This window comes from Camarhynchus parvulus, chromosome 9 (assembly GCF_901933205.1).
Source record: "Camarhynchus parvulus chromosome 9, STF_HiC, whole genome shotgun sequence".
Lineage (NCBI taxonomy): Eukaryota > Metazoa > Chordata > Aves > Passeriformes > Thraupidae > Camarhynchus > Camarhynchus parvulus.
In genome coordinates, this window is record NC_044579.1 from 118,750 (window position 1) to 140,993 (window position 22,244).

General features: G+C 40.1%; 1 protein-coding gene across 1 annotated transcript; it reads left to right on the plus strand.

Annotated features, from left to right (window-relative positions):
• Positions 1–15,324: 15,324 nt before the first annotated feature.
• On the plus strand, positions 15,325–21,389 carry TM4SF4 (transmembrane 4 L six family member 4). Its single transcript, XM_030954568.1, has 5 exons — positions 15,325–15,495; positions 15,741–15,830; positions 18,075–18,208; positions 20,877–21,066; positions 21,292–21,389. The coding sequence occupies exons 1-5, from the start codon at positions 15,325–15,327 to the stop codon at positions 21,307–21,309; spliced, it is 603 nt and encodes a 200-aa protein (XP_030810428.1). The 3' UTR covers positions 21,310–21,389.
• The last annotated feature ends 855 nt before the right edge of the window (positions 21,390–22,244 follow it).

Sequence of the window (22,244 nt, forward strand, 5' to 3'; positions counted from 1 at the left end):
TAACCTGATGGCAAACCTCATCAGCCTCCAATATTTCATTTCTGCCCTTCAAACACACTAATGAAACAAACCCCTTGAATAGAAAGATCACTGCTGACAGCCAGCTCGTTGGGAAGCAGAATGGCGTGGTGGGTGTTTGGAGGGCTTCTCTGTAGGGTCCTTCTTCCAAGCTCTGCTCCACACACACTGGTGCAGCAACTGCCATGCTGAGCTCTCAGCTGGGAACAGAAACTCGGGGCCTGGATATCAGAAAGCAGAGGAGCTCTTGGGAGAGCTGCAGTTCTCTTTGTTTGAAGACAGTCTCCCTCTTCTCCCAAGGAAGAAATGTTGGCTGGGATGCTGCTGGTACTGCACATGCTGCCCCATGTGACAGAGACCAGCTCTGAACAAAACAGCTGCCAAGAGGTACCAACACCTAAAGACACAGAGACTTAGGAGCTCCAAGCTGTGCCGTACCATTCATTTGCTTCTCTGATCATGATGGCTGAGATCTAAGGCTTAAACCAACTCTTTTTCCTTTTTACTATTATCTGACTGTCCAAGCAAAATCTTTTATGTTACTCTTAGGCAAGAGGAAAATATCATGCAGTCATTACACAGTAATTTTTTTAATCGAACACTTTCCAGCTTTTGCTTAAATTAGGTTAAAATATCAGTGCATCTCTTCCCTTTCTTTACTTTTTAGCTGATTTACAATCCACAGATTTCTTGTTTCTAATAGGTATTTGCTGCTTTACTGCTTTAACAATAGTTATTTTCTTTTTTCTAACTACTTTTAAATTTTTTAAGTAGCACATGGACTAATATTATAAAAATCCCAGGACTAATGTTATAAAAATGAACAACTTTTTTAGCTGAATTATTTAATGGAGACATACTTCAGATACTTGTGAGGGAGGTCTGACAACCATTATATGTACAGACATGGTTAGAATCCCCAGTGACAGATTTCCTCCTCATACTACAGAGTATGCAAGGGAAGAGAAAATATCTCGAAAATAACCAGCTGAGAACACCCCCTAGCATCAGATCTGGGCAGGCTGTTTTCCCAGGTACCTTGTCTGTCAGCACAGACTGAGTGAAGTGAAGCTGAGTTCCACAGCCTCAGCACCTGAGAGCAGCAGCAGCAAAGTTGCAATTGCAATAGATTTACCACACATTGTAACACAGCCCGTGCTACTGCACAGGAAACAACAGTAAAAAACACTGTGTATCCAGACATTATTCACATAGCTCAAGGTACTAATTTCATCATATTGCTCACAGCATTGTGCAGTAGTTAGCAACAAGAAAATCTGAAAAGATATAAAGTTCTTTATAAAAATCAGTTAAATCATACTGGAAATTTTCTTTAAAGTTTATTTTGTAGCTTGCAAAACATAATATTTTCAACACGGAATTTGAAATGGTCTCATACTAAGAACCTCTCTCCAATAAAATCACACTTCGAATAGAAGTAGAAAACTATTCATTGTACAGGTTACCTGATCTGGAGCCTTGCCTTTCACCTATGTCAAGGAATACTTCTTTTGAACATTTTGAACATTTTTGAACAGTGCCTGAAAAATTTTATGGATTCATTCTTCTGTGCCTGAATCTTACTTCCAGAGTTGATCAGACTTGAAAAACAAATACATGCCTCTGAAATTTCTTACTGGATATAAAAGATATACCTTTAACATTAGAACTCTCCAAAATGTTTAGAGACAAACCTATGATTCTTTCTCCATTTGGAGGCATTTCCCAAACGTTCACACACTACAGGGAAGAAAAAAAGCTTTTTCTTCCTGCTTTAAACAAAACAAAAAGCATTATTAGAAATTAATATTAAAACCAGCAGAGTGAATGTGTTTCTTCATAATACAAACTCCCAAAAGCAAGGTAGTCTTTCCTCACTTCTCTAAATCAATCTTAGGATATAAGCATTATGAATTAGCACAGTGTTCTGCAGTAGCAACCCAATTTGCCCAGTCCAATGTTCTAATACTGTCATTATTACTACAAGGGGAAATCTTGTTCCTTCACACAGAATAGATTTCACTTGCAGATGAGTTACAGAAGGGTGGTTTTCATAACACACTTGAAATTTGCTTATATGTAACAGTCAAAACAGTTTATAAGAAATATGTAAAGTTATGAAAAGCCCTTTTTTACCTTCAGCATATGATCCTGAAACAAAATAAAAAGTCTGGAGTGCCAGTCTGCTGGCTCACAAGAGGACATCCGTGGAAGAAAGGTGCCCTTTAAATCCTGCCAAATATATTCACACCTGAACTTTTACTTTGTGGGAAAACTGTTACTCTAGTCCTGAGCTCCAGGACACAGCTCCCTGGGCTGCTGCTGCTCTGCTGTACTGGGCGCCTCTCAAAACCTTTTGCTGCTTGAGATGGCACACAAGAAGGCAGCACAGCCAGCATGCCCTGCCTACTGATAAGGTGTTTGACAAAAAGATGTGGTCTAGTAAGTCCTGAGGCTGAGGAAGGCCTGTGACTTTCCTCATGTTGAGGAGGAGTTTTAATGATCTGTTGTCAAGAATTGGACATCCCAACTGTTCCTACATCTGTACTCTAAAAGCAGTGATGTTCACTCCACTTTTAAAATGTGCCTCTGCACACAATGATCTGCTCCAGCCTCCAAAATCTACCTCATTTCTTTGACATGATCTAGGCATGACTAACTTCTCCTGGCCAACAACAAACTTCAGCAGCCAGCTAAATCCATCCCAATGAAAGGAATTCCCTCTCTCTGCAGCAAGGCTGACACAGTTATCCTCACACCTGCTGGAAATTAGTGTCAGTTCTGAGGTGCCTTTGCAGGTGTCACTACAAACCATGTCACGACAGATCAAGCACTTCCATTCCTCTTCCAGCATATATCATCGTGACCTCAAGCTAACCCAAATTATCTTGCTAAGTCTACAAAAATCTTGTGAAGTTTTATGTCTGCTTTCAAAGATGCTATGTACCTGGATGTTTTGGTTTTAGTTCTGCTCAGCACACGAACGTTCCCTCTTTGAAAATAGCTGACTCACTTGCCCAACAGGTAGCTCATTATGTTTAAGAGTCTGTCCTCTGTTGCTCAACCTGGACACAGCTGTCATGGATGTAATTAAAAAGTTTCCTCAAGTAAAGGCTACAAGCATGGGTGTGGATGTAGCCAGGTATTTCAAAATAGTCTCTGTGAGCCATGCTGTGGACTTCTGCTTCTTTCTAAAAATACTTCTTAATAGGCAATGTGTGTGCTGCTGAAGGAATGACTAAGAACTTTTTCCTGTGAGCCCCAGATTAGATGGAATGCTCTCGCGTGTAAGAGGCAGGTGGGCAGAGTATGCTGACCTGCCTGCTGAGAAAATGCAACTCATAACTTCTAATAAAAGCCTTCCCTTTTCCTACACACTTTGCAACCCAACTATCATTATATAGCCTCACTATGAAACAGAAATGCACAAATTTTCAGGAGTATTAGGAATATTAGGAAGAGTAAGCAGGCAAAACTGAAATATCTAATCAGAAATAAATATCTAATAAAAAGTTTAAAATGCAACTCTGCTTTTCTAAGTATAGTACTTACGAGGCATACCTACACATTCAATCGTATCTACACCTTTTGAGTAGAAGCATTCCAACTGAAAAATAACTTGGGAACAAACTCTCTGTGTATCAAATGCCCTAGAATATTATGTAGAACTAAACATATTGGTCTTTATTTTTTGTAGGTTTTTTTCCTAATATTCTTACTACGTTGTAACACCCACTATGCATTTAGCAGAAATGCCTGTTATCAGGGATAATTATTGGAACAGTCAAGAAAACAGACATCACTTTTTAAAAAGCCTTTGTCTTAAAACTCCCATATTTGTTACATTTTAAAGACTAATAGAAGTTCTGAAAACACCTGTTTCCACATCGTTACAGATATGACATGAATGCACCACCACTAAGGAAGTATCATTTCTATGGTCTACCAGCACTATTCAGAAGATTTCCTGTTTTCAAGTGGAACAGGAGGAAAATACCCACTCAGTACACACCAGCAGGTTCAGCGGCAGATTTCTCACCATTTAAATCTAAAAAGCACAGTGCATTCTTAGTGACTGCTCCCAGCATAACATGGCTGAACAGGCATGGGAATTCCTCAGTGATTTCCACAGGCTCCACAAGGGAGAAGGCAGAGCAGATACGTCTGCCATCTGTCAAATCAAAGCTTCAGACAGAAAATCACCACCTGAGCTTGTCCCAAAGAGCATCATGCAAAAAGGGCACTGTTTTCAGGTAGGAAACAGAATGCTCCTGTGTGAGCAGCGCAGCACAGGGACTGAGCAGAAACAGTGAAGGAGCACAGAGCCAGGCTAAGCACAAAGTTTCTAACACCACTAATTGCAGAGGAAGATCTCTGCATGAGGGCTACATGTGTTTCCTGGAAAGACATACAGCTTGTACGTTCCTGCTGAATTGTTGTTCCTGCTGCAAATTGGTTGCAGTTTACGCACCAAATCCTAAGGGGATTTCAACTAGTGTATTGTGATTTTCAGCATCTTGAAATTCAGGTCACTTACTCTGTTGCCTAAATAGAAATCAGAAATAGAAAAGCCCATGTCCCTCAGTGATTTTCATTTAAAGACAGACAAAAACTAAGAAAAGCCAGGAGTTTTGGCAAAATCAAAGCGCGTATGTGCTGTGTCTGGGAGAAACTGGTTCTACCTGCGAGCATAAACATGGCTCTGAAACAGCTATTCAGCCAGAGCTTCTTCTTCTCTTCAATGCTAGAGAAATGGCAGTTTTATCCCATGCCAAAGAACATATAAAAGGCTATAAAAAGCTTAGCACTTTCAAAGCTGTTGTCAAATTCACAGGGTGAGCTCTACATTGTAATTAGAGACTAATAAGTCAGTAAAAACAGCAAAATACAAAGATGAAGCTGGGAATACAGACCTCATTGTATTAAGATGACAATTCATGTGGCAAGTCAGGTAGTTTTAAGCTAGTATTGATATACATATTTCAAGAATATACAATAGCTTTACTCAAAAAAGGCTGGGGTGTGACAAGACATGAAGCCCTTGCACAAGATCATACAGTAACTACCATCGGAGGAGCCAAGGTGAATCTTGACAGGCCACTTAAGGGAAACCTGGAGTGGTATTATGACACATAGTGGTGATGATCTAAAAGAACCTACTTTGCTACAACCAGGTTGTAAAAGTATACTAAGGTTTTGGAACATATTCACCAGTTAAAAAAAATTTTAGTCTCCACTCTAGAAAGGTAGTGTTATTCCCAGCTCCTCTAAATGGTGTGAGAATTGGCTAGCAAGAAGCTGACAAACAAACAGCAATATCCTACACATTGAACTTGAAAAGAAATGCTATTAAAACAGACACTTAGTACCATATATGTAAGTTCATTCTGGAGTCCTAAAATCACTCCAGACCGCTAGAAGTCCAAGAGGGAAAACTGAAACAGAGAGACACCTCAAAAAGAGTTTGATTAAACTATTTGCACTTAATCTAACCAGGGACTTCTCTTGTCAATAACAGCTGCATGCAACCCAGCCCACCAGCGCAGCCCTCAACAGTAAACTCCCTGTATTCTTCTGAGATCCTGTTCACACTCATTCCCTGATATTGGTCCTACCATTCCTGTGGTCTTACTTGGACTGGGTCAGAGAACTAACGAGGATGAAAACTAGCTCAGCGGTGGAAATTACAAATTACAAATTTTCAAACCGCTTGTGTTCAGCCAGATCAGCCCATCTGCAAAGGGCAGTGGCACCATGCCAGCACCATGCCTGCTCCTCTGAGTGCTGGTGGAAGCTCAGGTGGACACCGCTGTGCCCCCAGCCACAAGGAGGCCCAGCTCTGCTGCCTGGGCCAGGACAGGAGCCCTGCAGGCTGGAGCAGCCAAAGCACTCCTCACTACAAAAATGTGCTTTCTGTGCTCTTGGTGAAGTATCAAAAGCACAACAAAGGGAGCAGGGGAAGCAATTGGAGACTCTTAAAAAAGTGTCAGAGAGGATGAGCCCGTATATTGTGGTGGTATCTTTTCAGATCCCTGTTTCTGTAGAACAGAGGCACCTGCTGCAATATTCCTTGCATCAGAGTGTCTCACTTGCAGAGGTGATGGTGCTGTGCGTGGGGACACGGGGGATGACCAGGAGACAGCTGGGGAGGCAGAGCCATGGCCATGGGGAAGTGGCATCAGAAGGCACCACATCTCGGGGGTGCAATTGATCTCTGGCCATGGTGACAGGAGGAGATGATGCAAAAGACAGCTTAAGGGACAGACAGGAAAAACAGAAAGTGTGAATTATAAGGTTTGCCACAGTCCCTTGACCTCAGGCCAGCTTCAAATGCTCAGCATATTTTTCACGATGAAATACAGATAACTAACTAGAATGATCACTTTAAAAAAAAATCTAAATTATTTCTAATTTCTTGCTAATCACTGTAAGACCAGAATTAGGCTCTTGGAATCTGAATGTTTGCACTGTTACGATCCATGGCCGCCCTTACATAAAGATAAACACAGCAGAAGCACTGCACTTTTGAGGTCATACAGTACACTTCATCCCAGATCCCTGGTATAAATGCAGGAGATCCATTATCTGTCAAAACAATATGGGAGTGGTCTGAAAGGAACAGGGTACAGCCTGGTACCGTACCATTAAATATTAACACAAGTGATAACTAATCTACTCAAGGTGAGTCAACTCTGACCACAGTTTTAACCATTTACCAAAAAAAAGAAAGTTTAATAAATCAAGACTAAGCACATAAATTGTCGTAAAACATGCTACATTATAGTTTTGCGAGAAAACATATATGGGAAAAAGATCCAAATTTTATTTTGCTGCTTGAAAAAAAAATAAAAAGAAAAAATTTTGTAACCAACCCTGAGTTTGCTGTTCTAACAATTCCACAAAACCCAGTGTTTTGCATTCAAACTGGATTACTTTTGTGCCTTTAGAAAACAAAATAAACTATTAACCCCTACATGATAAATCTCAAAAATAAACTGCATTCTGGTAAATGTTTCTCTGGGTTTTCCAACTACACAGGAGACAACATCAAATTTGATGCAGGAGCATCAAACTGAAACAGAGGCAAGAGGTTATTTTCCAGAATAGACTAATAGTTACCTGGCTCTATCACACTCCTAAACACATTAAAAATTCAAGAGAGAAAGCAAGAGAGAGAGAGGGAGAGAGAGAGAAGGAGAGAGACCATTTCATTATGCTTCCCGCAGCTGAGATCCTGTATGAGCTTTTAGCCTGGATGAGCCTGCATTATCAACAGGCTCACTCTCAATTACCTGTTTATTTTTTGCTGACATTTGATTCTCATCAAACTGCAACATTGCATTTCCTACACAACAATCTGTTTGTGACATGGAAATTTATTGTAGTTGCCCACTTACAACTGCACAGAAAGGTCTATCTTCCTCTCTGCTCAGCCTTATTAACACAAAGTTCTCCATGAAGCAGAAAGAGTTGCATGGAAATAAAACCAATTTAACAAAAGCTGCTGAAAGACCCTCATTTATTAAGCTATTATGGTAAAGCAATTTTTCCTCTCAATAAGAGTAGCTGGTATTATCTCAGTGACGGGACAAGAAAAACCTGTTGTTCTCTTCTGTAGATTCCCTGCTTTAAGGAAAAAGGTTTCAGTAGACAGTCTTGCACCACTCATGGTAGAGTTTAAACTGAAGTGGTGGAAAGGAATTAATTATTTGTGTCAACTTTGAAAACCCAAGTGAAGGTTACCAAATATAACTTGTTCCTGACAATAAAGGTTTTTTACTTGTTTTGAAACAAAAAGATCTGATTTAAAATACCACTTGTTTCAAGTTTGTTTCCACTTCTGAAATCAAGACTGTCAAATTCTTTTGGAAACACATATCATGCCTGTCTTCACTATGTTTACAAAATGAAATGGTCCATGTAAGTCTCAGAAAAGAAAAGAAACTTTAAACTATAGAGTATAATAAAAAACACATCTGTGAAGTAGTTAAGACATTCCAACTCTGTGTACGACATACTACACCTAAAAACCATATGGGCTTTCAATGAGGGAGTAACAGCTAATTTGGTTTCAAACTGGGACAAACTTGGTCTGGAAAAAAAAAATAGGAAAGTGTAATCAAATGAAGGGAGAGCTAGAATGTCCTTTTGTTTAGTAACAACACAACAACAGAACCCGAAAAAGATACTGCATAGTGACAATGACAAGAATTATGCTGTAACAAGGGACAGGGCATGCCCAGAGGTAAGATTTCCATTGCTAAGGTTCATTTGAAGCTTAATGTGGATACTGTAACCAGCAATATAACTCTACTCCTAGCCTAGCAAATTTAATAGCAACTAATCCATAATCACCATGCACAAGCAGTGCCTAATACAAAACATTTGCCTTAGACCATCTGGATGTCTATTTACAGAGCAACCACTTTGTTGCTGTACCTGCTGTAGATTTCATGATTGCAAAGGGATGTAGTGGAGAGTGAGGGAGCAGCATGGAACATGCATCCCCACTCCTGTGAATTCTCCAGACACAGGGACAGGGCAAGCTTCTCAAAGCTGCAACAGCACAGAAAGAACTGAAGGGGCAAAGATGCTGGGAGAAGGTGTAGAAGTTGTCCCATCTTCCCTCTAAAACTCTAATTAAGAAATCCAAGCTAAAAAAAAAGCACTAATGGTCTGATAACAGGAATAGCATATCATGTCTTTGCTCTGTGGGCTTTTCTTTGGAGAGTTGTCTTTGGGGCTGTCAGTAGACAGCATACAATTCACGAAACCCCCAAGTTTTCACACATTTTCAACCAGTTCATAAAAAGAACACAAACTTCCACAAAATTTGTTGGAAATGAGACTTAACGTTGCATAGTCTGTCTCAGTTTTTAAATTTATTTGTTAACTGAGAAATCAATGAATTACTACAATGGTGCAAAAGCAAATGCTCAGCCTCAGATCTCCACTACTGCAGTGACTACTGCAGGCAAGACCACAAACATGTAGTCTCACATTATCCTCCACGAGCCTATGGAGCCTATTGCTGATAACCAGGAACTCCAAGGTCAAGCCACCAGCAACTTGACCATATTGGGTAAAATAATAGCATTTAAATTGTGGATGAAGAAGGATTTGGGCAAGACAATTCCTCATTTCTTCTACAGCAAGGCTTCCCACAGAAGTTTGAGGGAGCCATGGATACATCCAAGGTATACAACTAGGTTCTTAATGTATTAAGTAAAAACTAAATGTTTTATTTATTTTGGAAAAATGAAGAAAAAGTCACAGCTGTGAGTTCTAGGCATTCCACAGATAAAAACCCAACCAGCTGCTTCCTCTAGAATTTCTTGATTCTTGCTATCAGAGGAGAGTAGCATAGAAAAACATACTATTCTGTCTTGAAAATCTTTCTGTAATAGAATTACAGCATGAGGATAACAAAGAAAAAACTGAAGAGGAAATAAATTGTAAACCTGGACTATGACCCCACTCTTAACAAATGTCCGGGTGAAATCAGCACAGGAGGTGGACTAGCCAGCTGGAGGCATGTTTGTAGTTATGAGTAAGATAAATATGAGGTATTACACATCCCAGTCTCTCATCAGGTGGATTAAAGAGAATGGTGTATATAACATTCTTACTGTCAATCAAAAGCTGTACAGAATTGCATCTAAGTACATGAGACATACAGCTTGGAATGACCTACAGCAAGCCTTAGATTTGAATACACTCAAAACTGTAACAGTCTCTCAGATTTGACCCAAAATGAAAACAGTTCTACTTCCACAGAAAAGATAGCCTTCCTTCCTTTTGTTCTTCATTCTGCCTCCCTACACAAGCCTTAAGGCAGACATATCCCTTACAGAATTCTGGAGAAGCAAGAGAGCAAAGAGCTAATTAGCCACAATCATGCCATTTTCATGGAGCATGTGAGCAATTCAGCTGGACAACACAAGTGGAGAACATGAAACAAAGCAACAAGGATGAAACTTGACAGAGAGACTGGGTTTGAAGGATGTGGAGCTCACATCTCCTCATTACCACAGGAACCAGCATATGGGAAAGCTGTTCATCAACACAAACAAGCTGTAGAAAGAAAGAGTTGGTTCTCTTCTACTCCCATCTCCTCCAAGACTAGAAAGAAAGATGAGAGGTAAGTATTCTTACCTCTCATCAGAGGGTGAAAGCAAAGCAACTCCATGAAAGTTTGCGGCATTATTCCTGTTTTGCATTTGGGGCCACATAAGGCTCCTAGCTATGGTGAGTTAATGAATTCATGAAAGGATTTTCATCTCAATTACATTGGTATCTAGCAAGGGGTAAGAATGCACAGGCTTTATCTCTGGCACCTACCTTCCCTTAAGGCTATGCGTGCACTTGATGTTTGCACCTCAGTAAAGACAGAAGCAATCTCCACCTGCACCAGCACTGATGGTTTGGAAACAAGGAAGGCAGCAACCACAGCCACAGTAGCCACAGCAGCACTCCTGGCATTCTATCGGGTATTTGCACCAGAAAGGCGGTAAAACCCTGGGCTGTCTGTAAAAGCCCTTGAAAGGAGAGTGGGAGAACAAAGCCAGCTGAATGGCTTTTGTCACACACTATAAGAATCTGAGTGCTTATAAAAGCAAAGAAGGAAATTCCAGGTCTAGGCATGTGATGTGAAAACTTAAAGATGTTAGTTGTTGCAAAAGACAAAGACATAGGATAATTTCAAAATATAGACATAAAAAGCCTGTCAAAACTATCAATACAAGAATTAAAATCTGCCCTCCCTGAATATGATGGGAACTATGTGTTTCAAGTTGTAGCAAAGATTTCACTCAAGCAACAGTAATTTCAGTTTCTCATATTTTCAAAGATTTAGAGTCCTTGTACAAATATTTCTTACAACTGAAATTTTCTTGTGAAATATCAAGTATGCTGACTGCTAGAAAATGAAACTAGAAGTAGACCAAAGCAGGAAAAGCACTGGGTTTTTGTGAGGATAATACACATGGAGACACACTGTATATTGCTGCACTCTTCAGAAACACACTGAGTAAGTATGAGCACTGGGCTCTGAAGACATATAAGTGACAAATAGTCACTTTGATACAGAAAACCAAGCCCAGTGATAGCATCCTGTGACACTTCCCTGCAAAGCAGGGAAAGAATAAATGCATCTGGAAAAACAGGAGGCTGATTCATCCGTTTCTAAAATTTGAAGCAACTGGTATAATTTCCCAGGTATCTGCTGCTTGTTTGCTTGCTTTTGTAAAGTCAAGAGGAAGAAGAAAAACTAAATTACAGCAAGAGGATAATGGTACCTGATGGACAGTTGTGCACTTCAGCAGGCATAGTGACAAGAAGAAAATATAACTGCAAATGCTGTATAACCACTGTAAATAATAATTTTTGTGACTTGTCAAAAACTTGTAACAAGACAATAAAGAGCACACAGCCCCACAGGGAAATAAATAACAGGTAACCCTAAAGGAAACCCTAAAGGAAACAAAGGAAATTCCTTTGTTCTCTCATTTTTGAAAATACTTTAGGTGGAATTTTTGTCCTCATTGTTAAAAGAACTTCAGTGGTGCTTAGATGGTCCCCTGCAATTCTGAAGTTCCTTTGTTTTCTCTTACAGACATTATGGATTACAAAAAAGGCAATTTCATTAATACATAACAACACACTTTTCATACAAATGAACAAAAATAAATATCACAAGATTCAAGACATGTAACAGTAGAAAAAGAGAGGTATTACATACATATAGTTATGTAATTTTTGCTTACTTTAAAGTAATATAAATTAGAGAAGCATCAGAGATTGCTTAGAGCCCACATGCCCATTTGCTACTGGCTGACAGTTACTTTTGGACTCATGTTCAGAGTATGCCTCCAGGAGAATGAAGGAATGGAATTTTATTAAAACCCTTACAGAACACACTCCATGTCAGAAAGGGCATTTGTGGGAAGGCTGGTGAATGAGCAGTGGGGACATGTAAAACAGAACATGACTATGGAACAGCAAAGTATAAAGTTGAGTTACAGTAGAGCTGAATGCAGTAGTTCTAATGTCTGAATGCAGTAGTTCTAATGTGCCTTCCAGCCCACTTCTAGACACTCGTCATCAGCATACTTGGCTTTTCTGTATTCACGGTGATGCAATGTCCATGTGTCACTGAGGACACCACCCAGTCCAAGCTACGTTTTCCATAAGCTCTGAGCTTTGACAAAGGTCAAAAAGATATGAGGGAAATACTGTGTACATCAACAGTCTGTCCTCACAGCTTGGGAGAGTCCAGCAGCTGGGGCTGGGACAGAAAAACCTGTTGTGAGGAAACCCACGAGACTTAGCTTTTCCTTAGACATCTTCCCCTCTCTGCTCTCAGGTGCCTCACATACAACCAGCCCCCAGTCTGACAGAGGAGCCTAGGAATAGGAAAGAGAATTAATTTCTCCCATGCCGAAGCTGTGTATATGGGTGCAATGGTGGCTTTTACTTTTGTACATACATAGCCCCATTTTCAGCTTCTCACTGACATGCATTGCATATCCATGCATTTCACGGGGAAGGAGTGCCTGAATCTCCAGCAAGAGGAGCAGGGTCTGCCTCCTCAGTACCTCCCACTGGATGTACCCCTTTACTACACAGCTGTCAGAGCTGGAGGGCTTTTTAGAGGCCTCCAAAGAACAGCTTGTGCTAATGCGATCCTTCACTGCAATGAAGATTTGGGTCACATGAAAGGACACATTTTTCAGCTCATTCTCCTTTGCACTCTCTTGAAATAAAGAAATTTGGTACACAGTTTACCAGCATCTCTCCAGCCCTCAACGGAACTGCACAACACCAAGCATGCATTGTGTTACATGTGTTAAGAGCAATTTGATGCAGGAACATCCTACAGTATATCTTGCTTGACATCTATGTGTCATCATATATATTTTGTAAATTATTAAATATGTATATGTGTAAATGCGTACACACAAGTTTACTAGCAACAGCAGAGGCTTGAGCAGACCTGTTTTCTACTAGGCTAGTGTAAATCCCATCCTACCTATAAATTTGTACCATCCCACTTCCTCCTGGCTCAATTTAAGGGAGGGTCAGTACTTGTCACAAGCTTATCAAGCTCCAGGTATCAGAAATACATTTAGAATATGGAAGCAGACACACAAATCACAAGAGCAAGGACTTATGACCTCAGGTCATAACTGTCTAATGAGTTCGGTAATTGACACAAAAAACTGATCAAGACAAACCTATCTACAATTCCAAATTACTAGATACATCAAAATACAAAATTTGAAAGGTATCAGCACTGCTTACATCCTCCTGAAACTATCAAAACTGAGTGGCCTGATATTCCTATAATTTTCCACAGGAAAATTTGTCATTTCACTTTTCTACACAGCATGGACTTTGTATGACTCAGAAGATGAAGAGTGAAGGAAACACCTTCCCCAAGTACACCAGAAAGGAGTGCCTTCCATTATGATACTACAGTTTCTATATACATGCTGCTCAAGAGGACAGGATGACGCAACATTCAAAGACCGGTTCCACCACAGTTACCAGAGTCCCCAAGATGAAGCATTTATTGCAGGACTAGAATTCTGGCTAATGTTTGACATTGGGTCACTCCTCCCAAATAGATGGCCAGAGCTGGAAAACATGGGTGGGAATGGAAGGGAAGAGCCACTTTCAGAGCAGCTGAGTGTGCAAGCCAGTCAGTTTTTCCCTGAGGAAAATGCTTGACTCAATCTGAGTGCTGCTTTCCAGCTCAGGTTGGATGCCACTTCCCTGCTAAAAATAATGTGCAGCTTAACTCCTCACATAAAAGCTGGCAATAGTTTAAAAACTCCATGCATAAATGAGTATAGTTGAACAGAGGGGTCTGGCTAGACTTCAGTGGCATGGCAATGTTAGTGAGTGGAGGAAGGAAAAGTGCAGGAGTGCTGTGAACACCTGGCAACAATCTGATGGAAGCATCTGCCTTTGAACCACTTGCTGTGAAATAGGATGGCAGGGTGCTGGATGCAATAAAACTTAAAACTTTTCCTCTACTGCAAAGCCATGATTTACTGGCTGAAAAAAAAAAAAAACCACATTGTAGTCAGATAGAGAAGGGGAGAAAGCCAACTAAGACTTATATTCCAGCTACAGGAAACATTTTCCCAGGGCCTGTTACAAAGCCACTGTAAGTGGGAGACAAATTACAGATGTTTTCTACCAAATGGGAATGTTGTGAAAGCCTCTTTAATGTATCAGGTGACATATGGAGAGTTTTCAGGTTCTGAATCTTTGACACAGAATCAATTACTGGCTGTTGAAAGCCATGAAAACTGCTTACACTGGCCCAACTGACATCCTATTGACTACTGCATGTAGACTGTGCTCTCTTCTCAGGACCTTTTTTCTTTGCTTGCTCTTTGATTGCATAATAGCCTACTTCCTGAGATGAAAAGTTCAAAATAAAATCTATGGAAAATACTGCCAGGTTTTTGTTCATCTTCATCATATAACTTAATATTTGGTGAAGAGGGCTCTTAAATATTAGAGCATTTCTAATTCAGTTTTTCCTGCAGTCTTCCATCATGTAGAGTATGAAATTACAAAATAAATATAAAATCAATCTTTTAATCCCAAAAATAGAGAAGAAATGCATGCCCTGAGGTAAAGTCCAACTACCTAACTTCAATAAATAAGTGCTTCTCATCTTGCTGCAACCCAAGAACTTTCTTGGGTTTGTGGATGTGTATCTTTATTGGTCTAAAATGGCTCATTTTTGTATTAGCTAGTTTCTCTACTGTTCCAATTACAGAACTGTCTCACAACATGTAAAAACTTGGACTATGAATATGTTATTCATATCAACTGACTCATTATGCAGTTTTTGTCAGTCCTTGCAAAATAAGTGTTTTCTAGTATGAAGAAAGATCATGTGTTGTAAAAATGATGATCCAGAACTAAGACACGTATCAACCCATGACCTGAGCCCAGATTATGAAATGTGTCAGCCACCTTAGTAAAATATTAACAGATTTTGTGGGTTGTCATAGTAAAATGAGAGGCTGCCCTGAACGTAATTTCATTTACGGACGTTCAGAAAATTGACATCACAGCTGCAAGGACATATAAAAAGCCAGTACAGTGTATTTTCAAGTGACTGCAGGAACACTGACAGGAGCATTCTACAGGCTCAACTCCTCTAACAGCACAACAGAAACTGGATTTTGCAAAGTACACCCAGAAGCTTCTTTTTATAAATCAGTTCTGAGAACATCTGAGAGATTTTATCTTAAACTGTGTTTACAATTCCTTTAAAGAAGCATGTGCACGGGAGGCTGTGCCAAGTGCCTGGGAAGTACTCTCATCCCCCTGGCTGTGCTCTGCACCCTTGCTAACATTTTGTTGTTTTTCCCTGGAGGAAAAGTTGAAGAGAGTGCACACATTACAGATGAAGTTTGGTACTTTGGAGGGATCTTGGGATCGGGTGTATTGGTAAGTGTCTAAATTCAGACATTTATACCTTCCCCCCACCCACAGCCATGACTTGTATTGTTGAATTTTCTCAGGACTGCAAATTCCTCTTGGATAAACAAATAAGTTACAAGCCATCCAAAGGTTTGGCAATAAGTAACTTAAACTAATGATAAGAAAAAAACCCAAACCCATAGAATTACTATATTTAAAGAAGATGTAATTTGAATTCATCCCAGTTCAAACTATATTTATATTATTCATAGATGATCTTCCCTGCCTTGGTATTTTTGGGCCTTCAGAATAATGATTGCTGTGGATGCTGTGGTAATCGGAGCTGTGGAAAGAGGTTTGCGGTAAGTGAAAGGAAACATGGCAGAAAAAGTAAAAGCTGAATTGTTACTGATATATGTATTTTCCTCTCACAGTCATTGCGAGTCTAGATAGAGGCTGTCTTGAGTGTAGGACAAGCAGCCCTGCCATTTGTTTGAGTGCTGGGAAGTAGAAATAGCAGGCTGTAAAAATTGTGTTATGCCTCTGATGTTTTACCACAGGTACTACAACAGTATGGCCTCATTGGTTTTTGCTATCAGGATAACAAAATGATATCAAGATACTTATAGTTACTATCACAATTAAAATTTATCGCTGAAAGATCTACATTTTGTTTTGCAGAGTACAACAGTCCTCTCCTTAACCATTTTTTGTTGGCAGTTTTTAAAATCACTCTGGCAGTTAGACACTACATTCCCAACTCAGTGCAGGCCCACAAAATGAGATGTGTCTCATTAGATTCACAGGAAGATTTTCAGGAAGGAATAGACCTTGGGACATCACCTAATCCAACCTCCTACTTTAAGCAGTGTGGGTGAGGCTCCACTTTGAATTAATAGCTAGCTTACTTTCACACTAGAAAAGTTTCCAAAGACTACTTTCAGACACTAGTAAATACCTCAAGCATTTTAGTTTAAAAATTAAACCAGAAAAAAAAGTATTTCTAGTAGTAAAATATGTCTTTTTGAAATAAATTATCCTGATCCAGCAGATCAGTACAGTTTTTAAATAAAGGAACAGATTTTCCACTGAGAATTAAAAAAAGAGAGAAAAATAAATAGGAAAAGATTCATGCCTATGAGGTTGACTGAAGAGCTCTCCCTAAAGTCTCTCTTTGATGCTGTCTTCATGCAATACCAACAAAACAGGTTGAACCTTGAGAAGGAGGAAATGGAGCCATCTGTTTTTCTTTACAACACTGCATGATCCATTTTCTGCAAGCAGTGAAGAGAAGCTGGTTGAGTTTTGCAGAGCACATACCACTCCACAAGCAGCCAAGCACTGTGGTGCTGCTGCCGCTTAGCTGGGAGTGACGAGGGCCTCCCTCCCGCGGTGACCAGGGCCTCCCGCGGTGACCAGGGCCACACGCGGTGACCAGGGCCACACGCGGTGACCAGGGCCTCCCTCCTGTGGTGACCAGGGCCTCCCGCTGTGGTGACCAGGGCCTCCCTCCCGCGGTGACCAGGGCCACACACAGTGACCAGGGCCGGCACTAGCTGCGTGTGAGCCAACCTGCAGGTGTGTGGTTCTGCCTGCAAACCAGCCTGCCTTCTCTGCTGACAGCATGCTAGAGTGCAGCTGACTGGCAGTATTGATACAGTCAAGAGTGCCAAGTACACTCTACTCCAAGAGTCCTATGGACCTTATCAGCATCAGCTGATTTGGTCTGAGAACCAAATTTGGTATTTTAGCTGAAATCCATTATTATGATGTCTACTACAAAAGCATAATTTTTAAGTTAGCCCTGACAGATATATCAACATAAAAATGCATGCCAGGACTCAAGATAAGACTCTTCCAATGAGATCTGAACAAAAAATCACATTGTACTTGATGATATTAGAGGTCATTTCTAACCCAAATAATTCTGTGACATGAAAGTATTGGGTTTTTTTCTTCACCTGTATCACTTTATTCCAATGAAGTACATAACCTTAACCTACAAATTGTTATGGCTACGAGTATTTCAGAATTCAAGCAGGGCATTAGTTTTTGTATGATTTTACTTACATATTAGTATATATAGAAAATTCTGTAATAGAAACCAGAAAAATAAAGACATACTTTCCCATCCATTCCAATTGTAATAATAGAGCTTACACCTGTGAGGAGATAAAGTATACTAATATGAAACCTAAAGGGAGACTTGGGAAGGAAAACTATAATTATTTGGTCCAAATATTACCAAGATACCAAAGCTAACTTGTAAAGGATACTGAAGAATTTTTTAATGCCTGGAGTGGTCCAAGACTTTAGCCTTGCTTACAGTGTCCTGAGATGAACAGGGGAGCAGGAGGCCCCAGAGGAGAGCAGTGCCATCTGCTGCCAGTCCCTGCCTTCTCCTCCTCAGGCACACAGGGCCAGTGCTGCTAAAGCTTTAAAATACCAATACAAGTATGCATGACACATTTTCTATGCAATGAAAACTAATAGACTTCAGCTGTTCAGGTGTTGACTATTTGACTCTTAACAGCTGAATTTAAGGAACATTTCAGGGAACAGCTGAATTTAGGGAACCAAAATAACATTATTTTTCTCTTCATCAGATGTTTTCTTCTATAATATTTGCTGCCGTTGGAGTTCTGGGAGCTGGATACTGCTTTATTTTGTCAGCAGTAGCCCTAAACAAAGGCCCTAAATGTCAAAGTCAAGGAGGTTGGACCTACCCTTTTGAGGCTGGGTAAGACAAGGCAATCAGAAAAAAAAGATATACATGTTTTAAGTTTGTGAGATGATTCAAATTCCAAATCCATTGTATAAAAATGAGAATGATATTACTTGTCTAAATTATACGAGCTCTTACAAGTGTTTGCAGCACACAGCAAGACTTCATAAGGTTCAAGAGCATGGATGTAAAGAAAAGCAAGTACAATAACAACAACTGAGTTTCAAAGGGGCCTATAAAGAGAAATGCACAGCCTCTTCCTAGGTTATTCTTGGTATGATAAGCCACATATGGGGATAAATTCCACTTTGATGAATAGCAATGACACATTGAGACATCTCTCAGAGTCTTGAAGGAATTGACTGATGTAATTGCTAAGCCACTCTCCATATTTGAAAAGTCCTGGCAGTCAGGTAGAGCCCCAGGTGTCTGGAAAAGAGGAAACAATACACCCATTCTTTTAAAAGGGTAGAAAGGAGGACCCTGGGAGCCATCAACCTGTCAGTCTCCCCTCTGTGCCTGAGAAGATCATGGAGCAGTTCCTCCTAGAAGGTCTGATGATGCACATGGAGGATAGGGAAGTGATTTGGGTCAAGCAGAATGTCTTCACCAAAGGCAAGCCCTGCCTGACCAACCCAGGGGCCTTCTATGATGGGGTGACTCCATCAGTGGATAATGGAAGAACAACAGAAGTCATTTATCAGGACACAGTCCCCCACAATATCCTGCTCCCTAAATTGGAGAGAGATGGATTTGATAGGTGAACTGTTAGATGGAGAAGAAAGTGTTTGGATGGTCGCATCCAGAGGGTGGTGGTCAGTGGCTCAGGATCCTTGGGCATCAGTGACAAGAGGTGTCCCTAAGGGACTGGTGTTATTTCATATTTTCATTAATGTCACAGATGAAGGAGGCTACCAGTGATGATCAGAGGGATGGAACAACTCTTCTAGGAAGAAAGGCTGTGAGAATTGGGATTCTTCAGCCTGGAGAAGAGAAGCTTCAGGGTGATTGTGGCTTTCCAGTAGCTGATGGGAGCCTACAAGAAAGATGGAGAGGGACTTTTTATAAGAGCATGTAATGACAGGACAAGAAAATGGCTTTAAACTAAGAGTAGGTTTAGATCAATTACTAGGAAAAAAATTCTTCTCTATGAGGGTGGTGAGGCACTGGCACAGGCTGCCCAGAGAAGTTGTGGATGGCCCATCCCTGGCAGTGTTTGAGGCCAGGTCGGGCAGGGTGTGGAACCACCTAGGATGGTGGAAGGGGTCCCTGACCATGGCAGGGGGATTGGAATGAGATGATCTTTCAGACCCCTTCCAACCCAAACCATTCTGTGATTCTGTGATTATATTGAAATTTAATGGTATTCAAATACTTACTACTAATAACATAACATAACATAACATAACATAACATAACATAACATAACATAACATAACATAACATAACATAATATTCATAAATATAATCTATGTATAATTTTATTTTGGCTATGGCATTTCAAAGCTGCTTGCTCCTCATGCTCTGCAACTCAAAGATGTTCACTTTCATGTATATTTATCACTTAATCCCAGCTATCCCACTGCTCAGACTGAAGTCAAGACAAGCTCAACAAACAACAGGGCACAATGTGCTACTGAGGAGAGCAGGTGTGATCAGAACAGAATGGCAAGGGCTGCAGTAAACTCTCCATTACCTCAGAGCCTTTAATGTAGTCTGCCTCAGTCAAGAGTGACCTGGTAGCATTTCTTACATAATATACCAAAAAAAATTTTACTTGGGAAAAAAAAAAAACCAACAAAAAACCAAAAAAAAAAAAAAAAAAAAAAAAAGAAAATAAAAGAAAATAAAAAAAAAAGAAAACTAGAAGTGTACAGGTAGAGGATTATTTGTTCATGGGCCAGTGAGGGCCAGAAACCAACTCCCTTGGTCTCATTCTGAGTCTTTGGAAATATGCTCTGTTTCATACATAGTTTTGATTGCAGTCCAGAAATCACGTGACAAGAACACAAACAAGTCAGCACTAAGAATATGCAGATGAAATATAGCCAGTGGTTAAGCAGTTTACAATTAAATCAAAATGTGAAGGTAAAAATTATGGAAGTTATTACCTTTACTTTAGATGAGGCATCTAGAACAGCAAAAGCTGTTATTTTCAGCTCAGTGGACAAGAGGTGACATGCATAATTTCATGATTTGTTTTGATAATTCAGTTATTTTGATTACAATGTACTCCCTTGTTTTCAACTCTACTTTGAGATACTGGATTACATGCCCTGATCCCAGTCTCCCACCCACCCCCATACACAAAATAATGCTGTAATCAAGTAAAAGCAGCAAAAATGCCCCTGACAAAACACTGTAACAGATAGAACCCATTTGGCACATGCTTGGCTAAGATCTTTTCTTCCCAAAACACTAAAAATGGTTAAATTGTATCAAACACATACTTGTCTCAAATTGCTCCCTTCTGATGTCTTGTTTTTTTCCAAATCACTTGCTTCAACTTATCTAGAAACTAAACTGAAGTCAATTTCTAGACAAGTAGCACCAGTGTGACAATGGAAATTCACCGAAGTGAGCAGAACCTTGGCCATGTCGCAGCAGTGACAGCCTCTCGGTGGTGAGAGACTCCTTTATGAGTTAATATAGTCTTCTTCCTAACTGTTTTGTTCTCATGTAGGGATTACCTTGCTGATCACGCACTGTGGGAAAAGTGTACATCACCTGATAATATTGTTCCATGGCACCTGACCCTCTTCTCCTTGCTGCTGGTGATGAGTGGGATCCAGGGAGTGCTCTGTGGCATTCAGGCGGTGAACGGCCTCTTTGGAACCATCTGTGGGGACTGCAAATGCTGCGGATGTTGTGGGGTGAGCAACTGATGGCTCTCCTTTGTTATTTTGTGTACTGATGAGTTACGTACACACCTCTAGCTGACAGTCAGAAAAACTAAACTGCCCTTCCTCCAGCTCCATGATCATATTTTCTAACATACTGCCAAAACCATACATTGTTGCCATTAGGAAATAATAAAAGCCTTTGAGAGTCACAGCAATAGCAGCCAGGAACTTACCTCCATGTTTTTATTCTTCCAGGGAGAAGGAACTGTCTAATGAATAGCAATATTGCAGACAACTCTCCTCATCCTGGGAGAGTCCCTTCTGCAACTACTCCACAAAGCCGCCCTCAGATGCACTGGCTCTGGCTGAAAATGAAGGGCTCCTCCTCCCACCAGTGTTATGAAGCCCTGACTCCCTTTCCAGCCTTCCTGAAATCTCTCATAATGGAATAAAATAAATGAAATACAACTCTCACATTTATATTTATTTTTGTAAAAGAGCTTCCATTTAAAAAGAGGGTATTCTCAGGCAAAATACAAATTTGTGTTTCAATTTCTATTCAGGTCAGTTAAGTAGCTTGTAAATCCCCAAAGTTTCCAATTTACACATGAGCACAAATGCTGTTTATTAATCTTTTTGTAGAAGTTCAATTTAGCTGTATTTGGCACAATACTATGAAAGAGAGAGGAAAGACAATGAGAGCTAGCTCAAAGGCAAAAATACCTTTTAGAAAGAACTTCTAAAACTTTAAAATAAAAAGCTACTTCCCGAAGGAATCAAGGAGAAGATAGGAGGGATTGGAGACATTTGAGGGATTCAAATAAACTAATAAGCTCCTTTTAAAAAATTCTGAAACAAATTTTCACATACCAGCTTGCCAGGTTGGATGTCTCAATGCTTCTCAATATTGGCCATATCTGTTCTGTAAATTTTCCTTCTGAAATAATGATTCTGCGGTCTGTGCTTTCAGAAAATGTATGTCATGTACTATGTATTTACACTAGGAGATATCTGAAGAATCTAGAAGTACTCGAAAGCACTGGAAGCTGTTGAGCAATATGCAGAATTGTTAAACAGTTTGATATAGGTACTGAGAATTGTGTTGTACAAATGATAAATTACAAGAAAACCTCTTCAGAAACAGCTGTCTTTCCCACCTGTTCTACTGCATTGCCCAGGAACTTGAGAACACCCTTTATTTCAACACA